The following is a 23858-nucleotide window of genomic DNA, read 5'->3' on the forward strand; positions in this document are numbered from 1 at the left end:
GCTAGATGATGGCCTCCCAGAGTGGTCATCGTCTTCAACATTCATGCGGTCATCTTTGAAACGTTTGTGCCACATGAAAACCATTGCACGGGTTATGCCTTTTTCCTTAAGGCGGTTTTGTTCAGTCGCATGCAAAACTTAATCGCATAATGCTGCTCCAAGTGCTGCTCCATTTTCGCCTCTCCCACTTTTCGACCAAGATTAATGACATGCACTCACGCTGCAAGTGATGCACACTCTCCAGGGTTCCGGAGACAACCGCCGCAGCGTCAGTTCTTTCCCTGAGATCCCCCACTACTTCCCCCAACCAGCGGAACTGGTCCGCGCGTGCTCCCCTACTCAGAAATGAATCAGTCTTGAAACTTCTGAATCACACCTTGTGTATGTTCAGTAAACTAGACAAAAAATCAGTAGTGTCATATCTTAATGAGGAACTTGGAACTTCCAGCAAAGCAGGAGCTTGCAGAAGAACTCTGGCTCAAGTTTAAAAGAATAGTTGACCATGCACTAAACAGATATGTACCCAGTAGAACATTTCATAATGAGAGGGAACCTCCATGGTACACTGTCATTGTACAGAAACTTCTAAAGAGCTGCATAAGAAGTATTAAACAAAGTGTAGGGCTATAGAGAGAGAGATGCCAAATGAAAACTGTTTGGGTGTCAAGAGAGTAATGCTTGATGCCTTCAATGACTACCTTAGCAGAATACTGTCAAATGATATTCCACAAAATTCAAAGAAATTCTGGTCATATATAAAGGCTGTTCATGGCACCAAAGTTAGTGTCCAGTCCCTAGCAAATGAGACAGGAACTGCAACTGAGGGTGCAAAGAGAAAGCTGAAACGCTTAACTCCATTTTCAAATGTTCCTTTGCAAAGGGAAATCCAGGAGAATTTCCCCAATTTAATCCTCAAACCTCTGAAAGGATGAATGGAATAAGTATTGTTGTCAGTGGTGTTGAGAAACAACTGATATTGTTAAAATTGAACAAATCTCCATGCCCCGATGGAATCCCTGACAGATTCTATACTGAATTTGCTGCTGAGTTAGCCCCCTCTTCTATATATAATCTATAGTAGATCTCTCGAACGATGAACTGTGCCTTGTTCTTGGAAAAAAGCACAGGTCACACTTGTCTACAAGAACGGTAGCACAAGTGATCCACAAGACTACTGTCCAATGTCCTTAATACTGATTTGTTATAAAATCTTAGAACATATTCTGAGCTCAAACATAATGAGGTATCTTGAACAGAATGATTCCTCAATGCCAAGCTGTACAGATTTCGAAAACATAGATCATGTGAAACCCAGCTCATACTTTTCTCATGTGACATACTGAAAGCTTTAGGTCATGGCAACCAGGTAGTTGCAGTGTTTCTTGATTTCCAAAAAGCATTTGACTCAGTACCACACCTACGCTTATTGTCAAAAGTACAATCATATGGGGCATCAAGTGAAATTTGTGACTGGATTGAGGACTTTTTGGTAGGGAGGACAGAGCATGTTATCTTGGATGGTGAGCCATTGTCAGACATGGAAGTAACTTCGGGTGTGCCCCGATGTTCATTTTGTATATTCATAAGCATGCAGACAATATTAACAGTAAAATAAGGCTTTTTGCAGATGATGTAATTATCTATAATGAAGTAATATCTGAGAGAAGTTGCATAAATATTGTCAGATCTTGATAAGATCTCAATCTAATGCAGAGATAGGCAACTTGCTCAAAATGTTTAAAAATGAAAATTTTTGCACTTCACAAAATGAAAAAATGACTATAATATCACTGAGTCACTATGGGAATCAGTCAACTGGTATGGGTACCTGGATGCAACACTTTGTAGGGATATGAATGGAATGACCACACAGGTTCAATCGTGGGTAAAGCAGGTAGTAGTTTCCGTTTATTGGTACATCATTGGGGAAGTACAATCAGCCTATAAAAGAGACTGCTTATAAATCACTTGGGTGGCTGGTTCTAGAATAATGTTCAAGTGTGTGGGACCCATACCAGATAGGACTAATGGGCGATATCGAACATATACAGACAACAGCAGTAAGAATGGTCACAAGTTTGTTTAATCCATGGGAGAGTGTCACAAAGATACTAAACTGGCAGACTCTTGATGACAGATGTAAACCTTGAAAAAAAGTCCATTAACAAAGTTTCAAGAATCGGCTTTACATGGTTACTCTATGGATATACTACGATCCCCTACGTATTGCTCACTTACGGATCGTGAGGACAAGATCAGAATAATTACTGCATGCACAGAGACATTAAACAATCATTCTTTCTGTGCTCCACGTATGAATGGAGCAGGAAGAAAACCTAATAACTTGTGCTAGTGGATGCACCCTCTAGCATGCACCTCACAGTGGTTTGCTGAGTATAGATGTAGGTGTAGATATGTATTCTCCAACTATAGTTCAATTCTTTTATCTTGGCGGCTCGCGCATGCCCGCCTAGACGCGGGAAATTGCTGCATTGCCAGTTGCACACGACGCACGCGCCAATAGAAGCAGCGCCATAGTATAGCATAGTTCGCAAGCTTACGTTTAGGGGGGAGCGCACAGTTCATGAAGTAAAGCCACCACGGCCGCATTAACCCTTTCGCTGCTACAAAGACGTGCTCCCTGCATTCCGCGCTGTGGGCAATTTTGTCACTGCACTGCTCGCCTGTGCAGACACATTGTGTTCCGACTGCTTTGACACTCTTTATCATTCGATTTCACAAAAACTATTTGGCCAAAAAATTTGATTTTTACACATCTTCTTGACTGATACCTTCCCCCCATAAATGACTTAATTTTGTTTCTATGATCTACGCAGTTATTGTGCAGCATTAAATGTAGTAAACCACTGCACGAAATTTTGAAGAGTTTGCAGAGGTAAAAGTCCATAGCGTATACTTTCCGTATGGTCGATTTTAGTTGCCACAATGTTGAGAATGAAATGTGGACAAGATACCTAAATTTCATATAACATTTACTGTATAACAATATCTCATTTAATTTAAGTACCACATAGGTGTCGTATGTAATATTGAGAAATATTCCACCTTTTGCGACTGTAACAAAAGTTTTACTTACACTGGGCACGTTTGGCTTTATTTTAAAGCACTTCAATCAATCAAAAGGAAGTAGACATAATACATTAAACAAAACTGTGGACTTACAAAAACATTAGGACTTGAATATACCGTCTGTCAGTGAAGTGCTCAGAGCTATGTCAAATATAATTTTGTGTGTGGCACACACAAACAGCATTTATTTGCTAAAACACTGATGAGCCAACACAAACGTTGAATGTTGTGCTACCGCAGCACAAAACTACGAAAGGTGACTTGGCAATGGAGGACACAAAATACAGTCCTCTTATGATGCTTCAAAAGAGAGAAACGCGTCTGGTCTAAATAAGTCGCAGAAGAGGGATATATTTCAATACCATTGGTAAAACTGCGACTGTGGAACAAAAACGAGAAATAGAACATGAATACCATTGTGTATGTGCCATACCTTTCACCGATGGAAGTGCTTTAAAATAAAGCCAAACGCGCCCTGTGTAAATAAAACTTTTATTACAGTCGCGAAAGACAGAATATTTCTCAATATTACATACGACACCTATGTGGTACTTAAATTAAATGAGATATTGTTATACAGTAAATATTATATGAAATTTAGGTATCTTGTCCACATTTCATTCTCAACATTGTGGCAACTAAAATCGACCATACGGAAAGTATACGCTATGGACTTTTACCTCTGCAAACTCTTCAAAATTTCGTGCAATGGTTTACTACATTTAATGCTGCATAATAACTACGTTGAACATCGAAACAAAATTAAGTCATTTATGGGAGGAAGGTATCAGTCAAGAAGACGTGTAAAAATCAAATTTTTTGGCCAAATAGTTTTTGTGAAATCGAATGATAAGTGTGTCAAAGCAGTGGGAACACCATGTGTCTGCACAGACGAGAAGTGCAGTGATGACAAAATCGCGCACAGCGCGGAATGCAGGGAGCACGTGTCTGCAGCAGCAAAAAAGTTAATGAAGAGGCAAAGCATTAGAAATTTCATTCAAACGAATAAAATTCGTGAAGTAAGGCACTCCAATATTGTTTTTAAATAAAGAAAATATGAGGCACCGCACAAGGTTTGAACTCATAACCTTTCACTTGGCAGCCCAACACCTTAACCGTTCTGCTACCTCAACTCATCGAACAGTGTAACTCCATAAGGACTCTAACACCTCACACAACTACTTACAACACTGTTGGTATGACTATGAATTACTCACGCTTCGTCGAAGTACAATAGGAAATAAACAATTACCGCTGTTCTTTATTGTGAAAAAGCAGTTCGTGATATTGAAACAAACACCTTTCCTTGCTATCACCTGAATTAGGAGTCTTATTGCTTGTTTGGTTTAATTAATTAATAGAATATGAAGCAATTGGTATAAAGAATGCTTTTTCCAAACTTTCTATAAAAGAAAGTCTGCTATCAAGAGATTGCTTTTGTTCTATTACTTTATTTATGACTGAACGTTTCGAAAACTGAAGACACTCGTCCATGCTCTGCACTGCAGTCGAGATCTGGCAACGTCGTTCTCTGTTCATTGGCTGACTGTGTTTTGTGACGTCAGATGCGCAGAACGAACCTAAACTCGGCCGCCAAGATATATGACGCGCACTTTAGTGTTTGTCTAATCCCGTAAGCAGAAGAGAACCACTAGGAGTTTTGAAAGAACACACTAGAGGCAGAGTGCACTGAAGCCTCCGGGTTGTCCATTAAAAATTATAGAATGCCTTACTGCTAAAATCTCATCTACCTGAAATAAAGAGCTATATCACAGTCTGGCACACAGTTTCCATGCCAGGGAAGTTCAGAAAGTGGATTTAGCCATGACACTGATGATTGGTATAAAAATAGCTTGAAGTGATGAAATGAGTAAGAAGCTGATTACTACACATGAACATATATGCAAACTAGATGAAATCTGAAAGAGTGTAAGCATTCACAACTGGAGTCTATTTCAGTAAAATTCTTCTGACTGTCGTAATGTAACAGAAAACTACTCACACTTAGCTACTGTTGCAGGCAGCCTTTATCAGAGTGGAATCCTAAGCAGTTGTCAAATGGCAGGGATGTCTTGGCAGACAATGTTTTGACTGAATGATAGGATCAAAGGGAGACAATCAGGACAACAAGGGTTTACAGCTGTTCATGCAGTTCAAGTTGGTCATTTGCTTTGCTGTCTTGATAGCCTTTTTTATCTTCCTCTTGGTGATAAGTGGCTGGTTGGCTTAATCAAGGTCTTGTCCTATTGTACGAATGTGCTACACCTGTCTCGATGTTCTGTCACTGTTAATCTGTTATGCTGACCAAACTGTGTGTAGTACTCATGTTCTGGTACAAATACGTTAATTGTTGTATCACCCAGAGATTGTGGTGCCACACCAAAGTCGGCAATGTGAATCGATGCTACAGACATTAGGGAGGGCTTGCTGCAAACCACAACAATGAATCAGACACGGTCCTGAATCAGACACGGTCCTGAAGACCGTGCCTCATCCCTCAGCATAGGAGCACCCTCATGCTAATGTCAGTACAGATTCAAGCATACAAGAGGTCAAATATAAGACTTCAACTACAGCAGTCAGCATCATAGTGTTTGTTAAAGTTTCAGATGAACTTGTACTGTTATAATGTCAAACATTTTACGTCAAGAGAACAATTCATTAATTAGTGCATCATGTGATGCTTTCATACTCAATGACAATTATCAATTACCAAGCACTCCTGTGGCAAAGAAATGTGTCACCATTAAGAAAATCTTTTATTCGTTTAGTAATAAAAGAAACATATTTCCACATGTTCTAGTTTAATGGACCTTTTTCCAGAATAATCAGAGAAGCCACAGTTATGGTTGGATGAAAGTAGTTTCATCTGGTCACGACATTAGTACTATCTCTTCCCTCACTAACAGAGACAAGTCAACATTCACAATCGAACTCATACACACTTGGTATGAGAAGCATGTTGATTTCATCTTTATAGCAACATGGGATATTTTAGATTGTAATCTAACCTGATACCCCCCTCTGCACAGAATATTTCTTGTCCTGTTAGTCACACACTGCATGGACTGTAACTGGGTCACTTGCAACTGTTCTTCCTCTTTGTTGCTCTTCACTTAACCCCGTGTTTTCATAATTTATTAGATGATGTTATTTTTACATCCAGCTGACCTGTCAGTGTTTAACAGCTTCTGTAGTTCAGCTTCTCAAACTTCCTGCATCACTCACTCAGTGTGCTCTTGTAGTTACATATGGACCACCAAACCTTTTCATTTACACAACAGTGAGACAAAGTGTTCAGGTATTGGCAATACAAGGGCCTTCTTAAACACACTGTGCCCAGGAGTGTCATCACATGTTCTGTAGACTTCTACATTCATGAAAGGCCAGCACACTGTTCTTTAAATCATGTATTACTATGCTGCTGGTCTAAATGCTGGTGGAAATCAAGTCGTTTAGCTCCTCCCTGTGACCAAATAACAAATGTGTTGTCCAATTACAAGGGGAGATAATGATAAAAACAGGATAGTTTCAAATAGTTGCTCAAATTCCAGGTTGAGAGAACCCACATTTCCACACAAACATCACTGACTGTGCAAACGGTGGGCTCTTTCCATTCTTTGTAAGATGACTCCCTCTCAACCTAAGGTCTGACTGACTCACCCCTCATTTCCAACCTTACAAAATCAAACCCTCTTTCCTTCCTGGGGAAGGACCTGACAGTTCCATATCTTATTAATAGTTTTTTTTTCTTTCACTTGTACATACATTTACTGACAGTACTGTAGTTCCACTATCTCCAGGTAAGTACTGCCCAGTGAGTCCTACTCATTGTAATTTTACATTTTCTGCGAGTGAATTCTCCTTTTGATATAATTAAATGGGTTTTCTACAGTAAGAAACCAGCATGTAGGGCACGTGTTGGTAGAAGAAATTGCTGTATATTCAAAAACCTCCATAAACAGATTTGCTCTTGCTGGTGACAGTGTGCAGCTGACAGTCACAACACCTGATTCTTCATACAACTTTCCTTTGTACCTGAAGTAAGCAGGCATGAGGCAGTGCTGCAAGATGTACATGTATACAGCACAGTGCATATTTTAAGATATGACCTGAGCCAGATTTTATTGGTGTGGAGCTTAAATATCCTGAAGTTATGAGTAAAGCATTGTATGATTAAAGTCACAGATTGGAGCTATAAACCGGATTTTTTTTTTTTTTCAAATTTTATTCCAAGTGCCCTCATTTTGCTATGCACTGTAATTTTTATTCACATCCATTAATATAAAAATAGAAAACTGTACCATGAGCTTTGTTTCCATTCTCAAAACTCCTCCCTCATTTGCTTATCACTGCAATGACACAAAACCTGTTCATTGGGGTACAAAGCAGCACATGGGATATCATAAATGTTGTTTCTGAATCCTTGCAGGCATTAAAATTAAAATGAGACAGAATAGCTGACCTTCAGTTGTGATGACAAAGAGAATTTGAGCTTATCTTTCATCTTCATAACAGGTGGGCTCCTCTCACCCTGGGGAGTTTCCCACCGTTACTTTATAACCTTCACCAGTATGCCCTCTTTCCTCCCTGAACTAATAGTTCCAAAAACTATTATAAGTGTTTTTACTTTTACATGTGTTAATAGGCAGTGCTGGAATTTTGCCTGCTAAAGGTAAATACTGTCAAAAATACTGTATCTTTGTAATTATATATTGTAGAATTTAATATTGGATGTTTCCTGTGCAGCAGAAACTCAAGAGACCTTTAGCCACAAGTGATATGCACATAATTATTCTAACATTTATTAATTCCAAGAGAGCTCTGGACTACCATGACATGGTAGGAAGGAACTTATAATGCCTATGGTATTCTACAGTAAATATCAGGATACAGGCAACAAAACTGAAGGAAAGTATTTTACTGTTCCACATCACATCAACACCGAGGTTGTCAGAGACAGAGCACTGACGGAGATGGACTAGGATGAAGAAGGAAACTGGTGATTGTGTTGTCGCACAAATCATTCTATATTTGCTTGATGTGATTTAGGAATAGGAATACTGAAGGTTACATTTACTGAAACGACAGTCTATACTTAATGTATTGTCCATCAATGCCACTAAATCAATCAAACTCTAGAAGATGATATACTTACTTCATTGTTTCATAATCAATATTCTGAGGTGGAATTCTTGGTGGTTTTACTAAACAATATGGACGAATATTCTCAGGAACATTTGATTCCACCCATTCTACAGTAGGTAGTATTGAATCCCACAATATAAGTGACCGAGACACAATTCTAAGTAATAGGAAATCTGGGCGCACAAAATCAAGGAGGTACTGTGTATCTGGAGCTTTCATCCAATCTGCTACTGCCCTGAAATTAAACACAAACACATAAGCCTTGGTTTGTGAGTATATATTTTTTTAGAAAAATATTTGTTTTCCACAAACCTGTTTCCAGTGTTGAAAAACATCATTCCCAAAGCTAAGGTGGCACCTGGACTTGTGACATCAATGTTAACAGCATCACCTTCACGAATCTGGTAGCTTGGAGATTTATACTTTTCTTTTTGGGAGCCTAAATCAAGCACACTGATTTTTGTTAATAGGAACACACAAAATTAGCTGTTAGTATCCCAGATTGCATGCCAAATTAAAGAACAGACCTGTAAGGGGCCGGCGATGTCCACCCACCATATAATGGTGTAGTCTGTCTGGTATAGCAAGGTCATTGAGGCCATCTAGTTCTTGCCCCTGGCACAGTACAACAAGCCCCAAAGCCAAGCCAGCTGCCAAAGAGTAGGACTCGCGATCATCACTATTCTCCATTTCTGGACCAGGTGGTCGTCCTGTAAAGAAGAACAAATGAGCTACCACTGGTTGGGTATTGGCCCATGATCTGGGGGTGCCATCATAGGCGTGTAACTTAAGATGTCATAATGACAAGAAGGTGACCTGCTCCAGGCATTACCAAGTTTCACTTAATTTCAGGATATTGGTGAACACATTGGTGAATGCAGAATCGAAGGGAGCTGCCAGGTGGGAGAGCTGCCTGCAGATGAGTAACCTATACCAACAGTATGGAGAATAATATGCAACAGACAGACAATGGACTAGAAAACACATCAGAATAACGTTAAAAACATTATGGCACTGAGGCACTGTACAAAGCAGTTGCCACAACGATGACAGTAAGATCAAGAACAGCAAAGAAACAAATCCAAGATGCAACCAGAGAGAGTAATCAGGTGACACACAAGGTAGCTATCCAACAATTCTAGTACAGCAAAGGTCAATCTGGGGTACCAAGCACGAGCACTGAACTGACTGGCTGTGTGCTACAGTTGCCTAAATACCAGCCGGTGCACTCCTGTGGTGAGATGGTGTCCCACTCTTAATGTGCATGCAGCACAGCCACAGTGCCGTCTATCGGCTATCAAGGTCCATCTCCTCTGGTGGGCATTCAATCTCTGCAGCAATCTGATACCAGAGATTTCAGAAGAAAAAATGAGAGCGTCACATCACTGATAGCAAGTAACACTAGACAACCAAACACACCAAATGTGAGAGAGCTCAGTTATGATGTAACGTTAAACTTTGACCCACCCTGCTTCCTTTATCTTTTGTTCACAGTAGCAGTGAAAATGATGTGTGCATTACTTGAAAATACTGAAGGAAGAACAGTATCTTTTTGCAATTCCCCCAAATTTGATCTACATTGTTGTTGCTGTTTTTGGATGTGTCCTGTCAACTTATCCATTCTCCTAAGTCGCTTGTCAACTTGAATAAGCTACTACGAAAATAATCAAACAACAGAAAATCCAGGATGGAATAAAGACACATTATGAAAAGGATAGACTGCTACTTGGCATAAATGAGACATTGGATCTTCTGGCTGAAAAGTATTTTTCTCAAGTAGAAAACACACACATATTCAAAAAAGCACAACTCACACACACATGATCATTGTCTCTGGCTGCCGGCGCCAGACTATGGGAGGACATGATTATATGTGACCTGAATTGTCCAATGAATGGTATAATCTGCTGTAAGTGACTCACACAGCTCTCAGATTGTGACCGGTGTCTGTAGGTAGTTGATCAAAACACTGCAGTGAGTGAGAATTCTGTGGATATGACTTACTTTTTGGACAATCCATACCTGACAAGGAGTCTGATGCAAACTGGTAAAGGAAATTGTAAGTGTTGAGTAAACCAAAACTAGTTAAAAAGAAATCTATGGGAGATATCCAGCATCATCGTGAGGATTTCAAGAACAGGCCCCAAAAGTTCTTTGATTAATACATAATGAAGTATATCCTCTTAAAATATCTAACATGGCCATTTTCTGCATCACAGCTTTGCCCATCAAAAGCAACATTTTGATAAATGCCTTTCAAAGACACAGTAAGTTACTGAGTCTATCTACGGTATCAAAAACAGTAAGTGGCAAATGCTTCCAACATGTATTCAGGTCAACACAGGTTTTGCTAATTTGACTGTTAAATGTGTAAAATTTTGTTGTTGCTAAAAAAGTTTAGCAGTATACTGTGGAAATACAATAGCAACCACAAACTGAAAGTGCTGAAGCTCACTATACTAATCTTTTTCACAATCTACATCCATAACAAGTGACTGCAGCAGATGGGTACTAGCAACAAGCAACTATAAGCGACTAATTCCATTCCAAGTGGATCAGTCAATAGTCGCCTATTGTCACCTTGTCATGGACGCGCTTCTATAACACTGCCCATACAGAGATTAATCATGTAACTATGCTCAAAATCACTTCTCATAGTCACAAGCGATCACTTCTGCGAACAAACGGTTTTAGTCAGATAGTGCTGAACAGCTATTTTCTTTCCAATTCAATTCAGTACATATTCACTAAGTGACCCATCTATCCATTTAATCCTCGGCATTCTTCTGTAACTCACATTTTGAAAACTTCTAGTCTCCTCCCACCTGTGCCACCTCACTTCCATATAATGCTACACTCCAAACAAACACTTTCAGAAAAGTCTACCAAACACTATATTTATATTAGGTGTCAATACACATCTCATTTTCAGAAAAGCTTGTTTTAGCTATTTCCAGTCTGATTGTATGTCATCTCTACTTTAGTCATGGTCAGTAACTCAGTATCAGATTTAAATCAACTACACTCAATTAACATCATTCTGCTTTTATTGATATTCATATTGTAACTTCTTTCCAAGACACTATTCTTCCCATTCAACCGGTCATCCAAGAATTTTGCAATCTTTTGCTGACTCTTACTGTGTTTATTTCTTATACCTAAACTTTAATACTCTTTCTAAATTTCTCACTGTCTACAGACAATAACAAGAGTAACAGCCTGCAACCTTATCTCAGTCCCTTCTCAATTACAGCCTCCCTTTCATGTCCTTCAACTCATGCGACTTCCGTGTGGTTTCTGTGAATTGCGAATAATCTTTCACTACCTGTATTTTATCTCTTATAAATTTGGAATTCCAATAAACATATTCTACTTAATATTGCCAAAATCTTCTCCTAAATCTACAAATGCCATGCATATAGATTTGTGTTTCTTCAATCTATCTACTAAAATAAGTTCTAGGATTGGTGTTGTCTTCCCTGTTCCAACATTTCTCCATATATCAGTCACTTTATTCTTATATACACACCATCAGAGTTAATAATTTTGCAAACTTGACTTATTAAGCTCATGGTGCAGTGACACATTTATTGGCACCTGCCCACTTTTTACAAACAATGTTTACTATCTGGACAGACAGTATACTCATACATCAGAAAGACATACTTCAGAATGTTCTGTAACAGTGCAGAGATTACTCAATGTTATGATTATATAACATGCAAACAGTAAAGTGATTTTGCAATACATACTTCTAATGCTATTGGATTAGCAAATATTATTAAATGAAAAAAAAAAAAAAAAAAAAAAAAAAAAAAAAAAAAAAAAAAAAAAAAACAGTGGATGTTCTACAGTGTTAATGTAATTGGTGAATTGATTTATACACTGCCTAACCAAAAAGGTTAAGCACCTGGAAGCCATGGTCAGATGTCAATGTAACTTCGTTAACATATATACCATCAGTGGGTACATAAATAATTAAAGTAGCAATTCTCTGTGACAGGTAGAATGGTCACCAGAGTGCATTAGTGCAGTTTGCTTTTAGTGTTGTTATCAGGCCTGGTAGGGTACATATGGGGCAAGAATAGTGTCAGATGTCAAGTAAAGGGTACGGAGATGCTCTTTACTCATGCGAGGCAGCTTTATCAGCATGTGACAAAGTTTGAAAGAGGGTCTCAACTTGGCCTGATGGTCAAATCATGCAAAATACAGATTTGTGGGGAATTAGGATGTGACAGTGGCCTGATATCTGACTTCACCAGAACTCCAAGCCAAGGTTCTGGCCGAATGCATTTGACCGCCACAAGTCACAATCACCATATTGTGCCCAAGCACACTGCAGTTCCTTCACATCTGCATTTGCCATCCAAGAAGAAGTAACGGACTCTCTGTAACTTACTATGTCACTCCACACCGTTGGCCGGAAACTAGCAGCAGCCAGACTAGGAAATTACCGTCTCGTGCATAGGCTGCTGTTAATGCCATGGAGTGGTGCCAGGACTGGGAACCACAGATTGCTGACGAATGGCAATGTATTGTGCTCAGCAATGCATCGTGGTTCTGTACTATCCTGGATGAACAGCATTAGTGAGTATATGCATTTTTAGTGCACTGAATCTTGTAGCTCTAAAATATTTGGTTTAAACAATTAAAAATATTTTATCTCAAAATCAACAAGTATGGAGGTGACCAGAGGTGAGGTCCCATTCTTCGATTGTTCTGGAAAAGCAAAGCCTTGTTACTCCTGGCATTATGGTGTGGAGAGCCAATGGGTACAATTTCAGGTCACAGCTGGTAACGACTAAGGGTATTCTGACAGCACAATCTACATCAGGGACATCCTACGTTATTGTGTATTACCTCTTATATGGCAGTATTGTGGAGCCACTTTTCAACAGGACAGTGACAATGCTCATCCACACGTGGGACGTCTCCATGAACTGTCTCCATGATGTTGAAGTATTCCCACAGCCAGCAAGAACCTCAGATCAGTCCTTGATAGAACATGTGTGTGTTCAGCTCAGGTGTCAACTCTGTCCCAATGCTAGTATTCAGAATATCCATTATAATAGTTGTGGGCTAGCTTGCCTCATGAGAGGAGACAGTTGCCTTATGACACCCTTCCTATCAGAAACAGTTCATGCATTCAGGACAGAAGGGTTGTAGAATCATCTTGATAAGTGGGCTCTTACTGCCAAGTTCTTTGTAAATTTGACTCAATTTTGCAATCACTACAATAACATCACATGCCCTCTCTTACATGAAGTTTCATATTGTGACCTCTTCCCATTCTCGTTGTTTCACTTTTTTTGACATGCAGGATAAATTACCTCAAAACTTAATTTCAATACAGAATTTATTATATAAATAAATGAATAAGCATATTCTCATACAATACTATGACAAATTGGCTTTCAAATGTCACAAAGTAAGCTCATGATACTAGATAAGTGCCAAGTTTCTGTTTTGTCATATCATAAGGTTGGTTCAGTGTGCAGGTGTTACACTATAAATCCAAAGGAAATAGTGAATGGCCAAACACCATTTGTCTGCTTTGATCCATGACATAATGGAAATGGTTAATGTAAACCACTCACTGAAAAGCAAAAACGCATCTTCACCATAACAATAATTATAGTTATTATTGTGACATCAGATTTTTGGGCTCTGTCACCTCATAAGCAAACAATCACATTTCAACCTAACCAGGACATTGGCATACAGTATGGATCAATCTGTCACAACAACCAAAGTTCCAGAACAAGTAAAATATTTAATGTCAGTGTTCTGTTCTATCTCTGTTTGTGAACTGATGCAAGACCCAACCCATCCACTCCAATAGTTCAGACTGTGATTCTCTTCTGCCCCAATAGCTGAGTGGTCAGTGTGACGGATTGCCATCCTATGGGCCTGGGTTCGATTCCCGGCGGGGTTGGGGATTTTCTCTGCTCAGGGACTGGGTGTTGTGTTGTCTTCATCATCATTTCATCCCCATCAGGCGCGCAGGTTGCCCAATGTGGCATCAAATGTAATAAGACTTGCACCAAGGCGGCCGGACCAACCCTTACTAAGGAGCCTCCCAGCCAATGACGTCAAACGCTCATTTCCGTTTCCGTATGGTCTTTGATAATATTTTCCTGTCATCTTCTGATACTTTCACTTTTGGCATTGGTTTGTGTACCTAAAAAATGTACAACAGAACAATGACTTGGATTCAATACTGAATTGTAGGTCCATGCACAATTGGCTTGATAAGTCAGTTCACAGGCTAGAGGGAGAAAGATTTATCACCTACAATATAACTGTAGTTTTCAATGTAGCCTCCACACTGATGATTGCTTTACTTTTATATCCAAGAATCGTTCTGTTCTTCGAATAAATTCAATGTGTCTTTTTCAATAAAACCAGCAAAGTACCTGATGCTTGTATATGAAGAACCGCTGTACATACTCTGTGTGAATAATAGGCGAACTTGCATTTTTCACACTGTGTGTGATCATGGCAAAAACAAATACAGGAGTGAATATACAATTCTTAGCTTTCAAACTTAATATCTTTTGCCCCTTAATGTTGAAAAGGGCCACAGTACTAAGTACTTGAACTAGTACTTCATGAGCAACAATATTCCTATCTGATCAACAATGTATCAGGCGAACTGATTAGTTAATGACATGCAGTATTCATTAGGCTTTTTATGTAGTTAGTAACATAGGGCTTAAATGGTAAGATGATCAACACAGATTATCATACTTTTGCATAACAAGGAACTCAACGTAGTTGCAAGCATTCGTTACCATACACTAACACAGAGCACCATGTTTCCATAACAGCATCTTTGTTGTTGTGGTCTTCAGTCCGAAGATCTGGTTTGATGCCGCTCTCTGTGCTACTCTATCCTGTACAATCCTCTTCATCTCCAAATAACTACTGCACCCTACATCCTATTCAGTCTGCTTCCTGTATTCATCTCTTGATCTCCCTCCACAATTTTTACCCCCACGCTTCCCTCAAGTACTAAACTGGTGATTCCTCTGATGTCTCAGAATGCGTCCTAACAACTGATCCCTTCTTCCAGTCAGGTGGTGCCATAAATTTCTTTTCTTCCCACTACTACCTCATTAGTTACGTGATCTACCGGTCTAAACTTCAGCATTCTTCTATAGCGTCACATTTCTAAAACTTCTATTCTCTTTTTGTCTAAACTGTACATCGTCCATGTTTCACTTCCATAGATGGCTACACTCCTGAGAAATTTCTCTTCCTCAGAAACGCATTTCTTGCCATGCAGTCTACATTTTACATCCTTTCTACTTTGGCCATCATCAGTTATTTTGCTGCTCAAATAGCAAAATTCACCTATTACTTTGTTCATTTTGTATTCTCCTTTCAAAAAATTGCACATTCAGTTCAAACTGCTCTTCTAAGTCGTTTGCTGTCTCTGACAGAATTACAATGTCATCAGCAAACCTCAAAGTTTTTATTTCTTCTCCCTCAACTGTAATTGCTACTCCAAATTTTTCTTTGGTCTCCTTTACTGCTTGCTCAATGTACAGACTGAAAAGCATCAGTAACAGGCTATAACACTGTCTCACTTCCTTCTCCAACAACTGGTTCTCTTTCATTCACCTCAACTCTAATGACTGCCATCTGGTTTATGTAGAAGTTATAAATAGCCTTTCACTCCCTGTTTCTTACCCCTGCTACCTTCAGAATTTCGATGAGTATTTCAGTCAACACTTTCAAAAGCTTTCTCAGAGTATACAAATGCTATAAATGCAGGTTTGCCTTTCCTTAACTTACCTTCTAAAGGAAGTCAAACGGTCAGCACGGCCTCACATGTTCCTGCATTTCTCCAGAATCCAAACTGACCTTCCCCAAGATCAACTTCAACCAATTTTACCATTCTTCTGTAAAGAATCTGTGCTAATATTTTGCAATCATGATTCATTAAACTAACAGTTTGGTAATATTCACACCTGCCAGCAACTGCTTTCATTGGAATTGGAATTATTATACTGTCTTGCAGTCTGAGGGTATTTCACCTGTCTCACTGTCTCACATATCTTGCACACCAGATGGAAGGGTTTTATCGTGGCTCTCCCAAGGTTATCAGTAGCTGTGACAGCATGTTGTCCACTTCTTTCAACTTGGGTCTTTCAGTGCTCTGTCAAATACTTCTTGCAGTATCGTATCTCTCATCTCAGTTTCTTCTATGTTCTCTTCCATTTCTATAACACTGGCCTCGAATACATCTCTCTTGTATAGACTCTCCATGTACTCCTCTCACCTTTCAGTTTTCCCTTCTCTTTTTTAGGACTGGTTTTCCATCTGAGCTCTTGATATTCATACAGCTGCTTCTCTTTTCTCCAAAGGTCTCTTTAATTTTCCTATAGAGAGTATCTATCTTTCCCCCCGTGATATGTGCTTCTGAATCTTAACGTTTTTTCTCTTTCCATTCCTGCTTAGTCATTTCACACTTCCTGTCAATCTCATTTTTTAGACTTTGGTACTACCTTTCGCCTGCTTCATTTACCACATATTTAAATCTTCCCCTTTCATCCATTATATTCAATATCTCTTGTGTTATCCAAGGATTTCTACTAGTCCTTGTCTTTTCATTGCCCCTCTTATATCTTTTACTAATACACACACACACACACACACACACACACACACACACACACACACACACACACACACACACACACACACACACACTTATATTAATATAAAATAAGCACAAAGCTATAAATCAATATTATAGTACCTATTTCTGAAAGTAGAACCTCAGCCATGCGACGGTGTGCTGTGCCTTCATACAGTAGACCTATTCCAAGCAGCGCTGCTACTTGAATATTTTGCTGAATATCTAATTCAATTGATGTTGGCGGCAGTAGTGCTTCCATATGGACACTCATCATCTTTGTTGTCGCAACATCCATAGTGCCTAAAAGAAAACAACATGTTACAAAGACAAAGTTAACAGACTAGGGTAAATTTATACATCTTGATTCTTCAACATGGTGACACAAACCAGAAAAAACTCATGATGTGAATTCACTACAGACAAACTAGGAGCAATAAACAAGAGACTACATGGAACAGCACTTTAGAATGCTACAGTATATAGCTAAGCTATATGATAAAGGCACGAAAATACTTGCGGAGAATGTTATCTCTGAAAAACTTATTGATTACAGCATCAACACTGCAAAGAACTCAATGACATTATAACAGTCTCCAAAGTGTTAAAGAAAGCACCTCACAGTAAACACAATGTGAGAAGCGGAACTCTTACATGGCCACAACCTGAAGCAAAAATCAATATTTGGATTTTAGAGAACTGACATATGGGAATTTCAGTTTCTTTGAAAACGGTCATTCATTAAATGAATGCAATATCTACTAACAAATGATGTTCACAACTTATGAAAAGATATTGGCTTTGTACTCGGAACAAGGACAAAGTATCACAGAAGATGCCAGCAGAGTACGAAGAACAAATTGTTGAAATGTGCCATCTAATACTGCCAGTACCCACCTTTTGTCTAAAGGAATTGGCAAGCCCTCAGACAATGAAACATAACAGGTTTACATATATACAAGGCATTGTTTCCCCGACTGTGGTGATCATAACAAGAACGATAGATGGCAGGACAAGCACCACCAGAGGTCCTCCGTGCCATGGGCCTATTTCCTCCACCATATCACTTGTGTGGAACTGGATCAGCACAAATTCCTCCTCGTCCTGATTATATATGGTGGCGCAAGTCAATAAATCGGCAGTTTGCACCACCGGAGCTCTGAGCCAATTCACGTGCTGGTTTTTAGAGGGCAATCCATTAAGAGCCTGGTTGGAAGCCACCGCAGTGGGAACTGCACCTTTCCAGCGATATCCCAAGGCATGCCTGCCAGCCAACTATGTCGAACCTCCATCTTTAGGGATAATCAGTTGCACAGTTCTCACGTACCATTACGTTTGTTCACGGTGTGTTCCAGTCGTATGCCTGTTTGTGTCTGAGAAGCCGTATTATTTCCTTATTTTATTGACAAGAGTTTTCCTTTGTTATTAAATCTCTCTACTGCAGTTGTAATAAACCCTTGTTCTTATTTACCAGTGTCTTATAATTTCTTATCAAGCATCTCCCAGTGGGAGATACAGCAAATATAAAAGTGGATTTCAAGGGCAGAAAAAGTGTTACTGTTAAAACCTCAGGGCATGAAAAGACTCATTACACAGTCATTTTATCCTGTTGTGTTGATGGGACAAAACTGTCGCCACTATTGCTCTTTAAGAGAAAGACACCTGTCAAGGAACTATTGCTAAAAGGAGTATTTGTCCATGTACACAATGAATGATGTCCTAAACATTTACCATAATTCGTGCCACCAGAGTTGAATGGTTGGCATCCAATTGCACATATGATAGACATCATTAGGGACCCATATGTTTGATAGGCGATGATTCTTGGTAATTATCGATGGCCACTGCCAAACTGTGGCCAAGAACAACATGCAGCTGAACTTAATAAGCACCTTTTCAATGGCTGTATCACAACCTGGGCCATCTGGATCCTTCCCTCCACCACCAGCAAAAGAACTGTGTAGATGGGAGTTATCCTTATAACACATTCTCCACTCCTGAAATTTTCCCGCCCTCAACCTATGATAACATACTGTCCCCACATGCCCCATCCAACAGTTTTTGCCCCCTCTGTCCTATCATCTCCTATCAATTCATGTCCCCTCACCCTCATTGCATGCTACTACACACACACACACACACACACACACACACACACACACACACACACAGAGAGAGAGACAGACAGAGCTTCCCAATGCTGCATCTGGTGGCTTTGTCCTGCTGGCTTCTACCTTCCAGTCCCTGCTTGCTCCAATCACAAACCCACTCGCACAATGGAGATAATACTCCAGAGGCACACAGTCTGATTAGAAATATGCAATTGACTTGAAATCCCTTGACGAGAGCACTCAATGCTTCATGTGAATAAAGGGCCAGTTGTGTTTCCCAAGAATGATAATTATTTGAACCGTGCTTACTATGTGTCAATTGACTGTTTTCTTCAAAGCATCATAATGTCCAAACACAATTTACGTTCCAAAATTTTACTGTGAACTGATGTCAATAATCTGAGTCTATAATTCAGCAGATTACTTCTATTTCTTTTCTTGTGTAATACTGTGACCTGTTTACAAGATGATAATTTTCAGCACAATGATGGAGCACTCCACCATTTCAGCGAAAATGCACTACATTTCCTGGACACAAGATCAGACAACACTGTCCTATTCTCTGGTATGCAAATTCATTTGACCTGAAGTCCACTGTTATTTACTATGAGGATAACTAAAGTCTAGTTTCGAAGAGGGACAACAAACAATAACGACTACATAAAATACGTAAAATAATTATCTAAAGTCAGGTTCAGTTTAATTCAAAATAACAAATGTAAAAAAACTACACTGCAGAGAACATATACAACTTCAAAGTGATGTTCAAGCACAATCTCATGTTCTCACCTCTCTTTGTTGCAGCAACACCAAGAAGTAGACCAACACTTGTCAGTTCGTGGCACTTTACAAGGTATTCATACATGTTGAGTCTTGCCAAGCTCATAAGATTCCCATTAAGTCCAAGGGCCATCAGAAACCCCGCATGTTCTGTATATGCTTCACTTGTGCCCTGTGAGTGGAAATAAAACACTGGGACTCAGTTCCCCATTAATTGCAAATGCTGCTCTGAGGAAGAGAGATGACATTTTCTTGGGATTTAAATATACCACTCTCCTGCACAAGAGACAGAGGAAATGAACTAGATTTGTTATAAGAGACCATGCAATATTAAGGTAAAGAAAAAGATACTTGATACAACAAAAAAGACCAACACTAACATTAGTGTTGTCATTTGGTGTAATAGCTATTTCAAAATTGCACCTAATGATATTTCACATATTTTAATTTTTTTCACAAATCAATTCCCACTTCTATAGAACAACTATCAGCATGAGAACTAGTAAAACGAACATTTATTATCCAACACAATCACAAAATATCAACATGTGGATATAGTTTCTGTGAGCAGCTGAAACCAATAATAATTTATGACTACTTTGTGATGGTGTGGGACCATAAACAAATGTTCAAACAATTTTCATTTATGTTGTACTTCTTCACAATGTAGAGTTGTATTTAAAAAAAAAAAAATTCAGGTAATTTAACATGGAGACGACATGTGCCATTTCTGAAGTTCAGTGAGGCAGTGTGTTGAGTGAAGTGAGTAACAAAGAGGCACAAAAGAAATTACAAAAAACGTGTGTGTGTGTGTGTGTGTGTGTGTGTGTGTGTGTGTGTGTGCGTGTGTGTGTGCGTGTGTGTGTGTGAATGATTGCTAGCTTGCAAACCCTCATTTTTATGCTGAAGTGGAGTGTTTGGTGTTCTGCTGAAAGAGGTTAATAAAAATGTGTGGAAACAGGGAGGGGAGAGACATAATAATTACATTTTGCTTTCTTACTGTGCCATGAGGCTGTTTCATATTATCCAAACAATTTGGAGAAGGAAGTGAGAGCATGAGCTGATACAGTTTCACCTGTTAAATTCCATACTGAGTATGTGGCTGAGTAGGCACTTCTTTTAATCACTGTATACCACAGATCACTTGAACAAAAAAAATTGTGCCCAGCACTTGGAAGAAAGCACAGGTCACATCTACCTACAAAAGGTGTAGTAGAAGTGATCCACAAAACTACTGTCCAATATTCTTGACATAATTAATTAATTTTTTAAATATGCTATATAGATTTTTACACACAGTAATGCATACAGTGCTAGGTAAAGGCCATATACATGTGTATATTCTTCCTTTTCATTCTTTTGCATGTCTGAGTTAACATGGAAACAAAGTTTGTGGCTTTAATTTTCATTGTCAGTATTCACATAGACAGTGGAATATCTGTGTGTGAAATACTGTTCTGTATCGAATGAATTTGTGATTGCAGGTAAGGCAGAAGAGATCACATGCATGTCAGGCTCCCACTGGTAGGTTTCTACACACAGTGTATTATCTGTTTGCAGCACATTTAGCTTACCGTTACCATAAATTGAAAACATGGCAAACTGATTAATGTACACTTCCAGTATGATTCAGCAAAACAATGTTAACAACCCACCAATAGAATATAAAAATTAAACCCATAAACAAAGAATATGTAGGTGACAGAGGATTTTCAGAAACAAGCATAATGGAACACAACATGCTGGACGACATCAAAGAGTTACAGAAATATTATGTCCCATATATTCAGAAACAAAAAAGTCAAGATGGATGAGGAAAAGATGGATACTAGGTAAACACCACCACTATACATGAACAGCATTGTAACAAAGACAACAACTGGAGTGAATAAATGTTAGCAAATGGGCTGAAAGAAAGAAATCTCAGCTACTAATAGATTAAAACATGGTCAATGAGTTGCAGAAAAAGATTGTGAAGTCAACATAAAACACCAGCTAGTAACATAATTAAAACGATGCTATGAAGTGGTAAGAGGAAGCAAAGATCAATTATTCAAGAAACTGAAACAAGTTCAGTAAGCTTTGGGAAAAAACACACACACACAAATTGGATAAGACACTACAGAACTGAAGAAAACTGCAAATAACAAACCAAGATAGTAAACATGGTAGAAAACACAGAAAGGAGAGTGAACATACATGTAAGGTAGATAAAAGATATTTACTTATTAATTTTTAAAATACTACAACTAATTCTATGACGACAAGACTAGCATGAAACCCTTAAGCAGTTACACAATTACTAATGCTACTACAAGCACTACAGATATGTTCTCTGTTTGTTCATTTATTTTGGTGCATTTAACTTGCAGATGGTTATTTCTGCTACTGGATCCACCTCATACTGCCCTGGTCAACAGCCACTGTCTGTTGGATTCCTTGGGCACTCAGCAGCACATCCGCTATAGCAAGTAATTCCACACATCGCCGTTACGTCCTAAAGTTCACCCTTCCATGATCACTTGGAATTGCCAATCTCAGTTATCTTCTCTCCACCTGCAGAGCATGTTGTCTAGCCTGGACGGCAGCATGCTGAATGCCTCGTGAAGTCTTCCTTGGTCTTTCTGGATACTGCAGCTGCAGTATCATCCGAGATGTGCCAGGCCGACTTGCTCCATGCTGCTTTGGGATCCATCATCCTTATCATCCTTAATACCCGAGAACCATTACCCACCGCATCTTCACAAAGCGTGCAGTCCCGCAATGTGTGTTCTGGTGTGCCCACACTGCCGCAGGTGCAGCTATCATTCATCTGTTCCCCAATTTAGTATAGACACGTAGCAGATGGGCCATGGCCAGTCAGGTAATGTACTAGTCCACTCAATGGCTTAAGAAATTTCATTTTTAATCTCTCGGTGATGTTAGGGAGAAATTCGTATGTTCTCCTGCCTATACCTGAGGTGTCCCATTCATTTTTCCACAGTTGTAATATACGATCTTTTATTGGCTTTTTTGAACTGGTCTCAGTCTCAAGCACCATTCATACTTCCATTTAATTGCCTTTCTTTACCCAGTAAAAGGCTCCTATTTTCCCAGATTCCAAGTCCAGTGGGCATATTCCTAGAATTACTAACAAAGCATGATTCTGGGTAGTGCAGTAGTTGCTCGTTAATCTTAGTAGCACTCCCCATTGAACTCTTCTCACTAATAAGGCTGGCTTCACTGGCTGCAATCTATGAGCCCATACGCTCGCACCATACCCTCGATTGATGCTAATATAGATTGGTAGTATACTCCAATTGTCTTCAAGGGAAGCTGAAATTACATAGACGCAAAGGTTATAATTTCATTCATCATCACATTTGTACCTTTTCTGCCTGCTTCTGCTATATGGTGTACAAAGTTACAATGTTCATCCAAAATAACACTATATATCTATTTACTAGACTTCTCCTAATCGTTACATTATTTTATTTTATTTTAGGGTTTCTTACTACGTCCTCTTTCAGCAGGAGGTACATTGTTTTATGAGGTGCTAGTGACAATTTAACACTTCGACACCAGCCCTCAAATTCATCGAGCACTGCACTTCATTTATCTTCCATCATTCTTCTAGAGTCACCACTTCAATAAACGGTACACCATCTGCAATTGCGACCAGTCCACTTATGTTACCGCTGTCACGTAACTTCTGTAGTATGGACCACACACTGATTTCTGTGGACAGTACCAGTAATTTCAATCATCACTGCTACATATTAATTGTGTCTTCAGTTGACTTGCATCTATTAAACACATACCATTAAGAGCTGATAGTCTGTGAACTTTTAATTTTCTGCATAATATTTTTTCAAATATCTAGCGAAGAATGTTCAAAAGACAAATTGGTCTACAGGATTTGGGTATAATTGGATCCTTATCTTGCGCTTTACTAATTATTACCACTTTGGTGCTCTTCATGGTACAGCGACACTTCCTTGCAAGAGACACTCGTTGTGCAGTTTACACAAGTAACTATCTGACTGGTCACATACAATTTGTATTACTTCAGCAGGGATCCCATCCGGTCCTGGAGATTTTTTCCT

General features: G+C 39.1%; 1 protein-coding gene across 2 annotated transcripts in view; it reads right to left on the bottom strand.

The window, feature by feature from the left end:
* The window catches only part of LOC126465310 (anaphase-promoting complex subunit 1), a 335155-nt gene that overhangs the window by 101675 nt on the left and 209622 nt on the right, over window positions 1-23858 (bottom strand). For both annotated transcript variants that reach the window (XM_050096297.1, XM_050096296.1), the window contains exons 21-25: window positions 19783-19945; window positions 17006-17185; window positions 8766-8948; window positions 8551-8677; window positions 8249-8473 (exon numbers count right to left, since the gene is read on the bottom strand). In XM_050096297.1, coding sequence (XP_049952254.1) covers window positions 8249-8473; window positions 8551-8677; window positions 8766-8948; window positions 17006-17185; window positions 19783-19945 — 878 coding nt within the window. The remainder of the gene's footprint in view (window positions 1-8248; window positions 8474-8550; window positions 8678-8765; window positions 8949-17005; window positions 17186-19782; window positions 19946-23858) is intronic.

This window comes from Schistocerca serialis, chromosome 1 (assembly GCF_023864345.2).
Source record: "Schistocerca serialis cubense isolate TAMUIC-IGC-003099 chromosome 1, iqSchSeri2.2, whole genome shotgun sequence".
Classification (NCBI taxonomy): Eukaryota; Metazoa; Arthropoda; class Insecta; order Orthoptera; family Acrididae; genus Schistocerca; species Schistocerca serialis.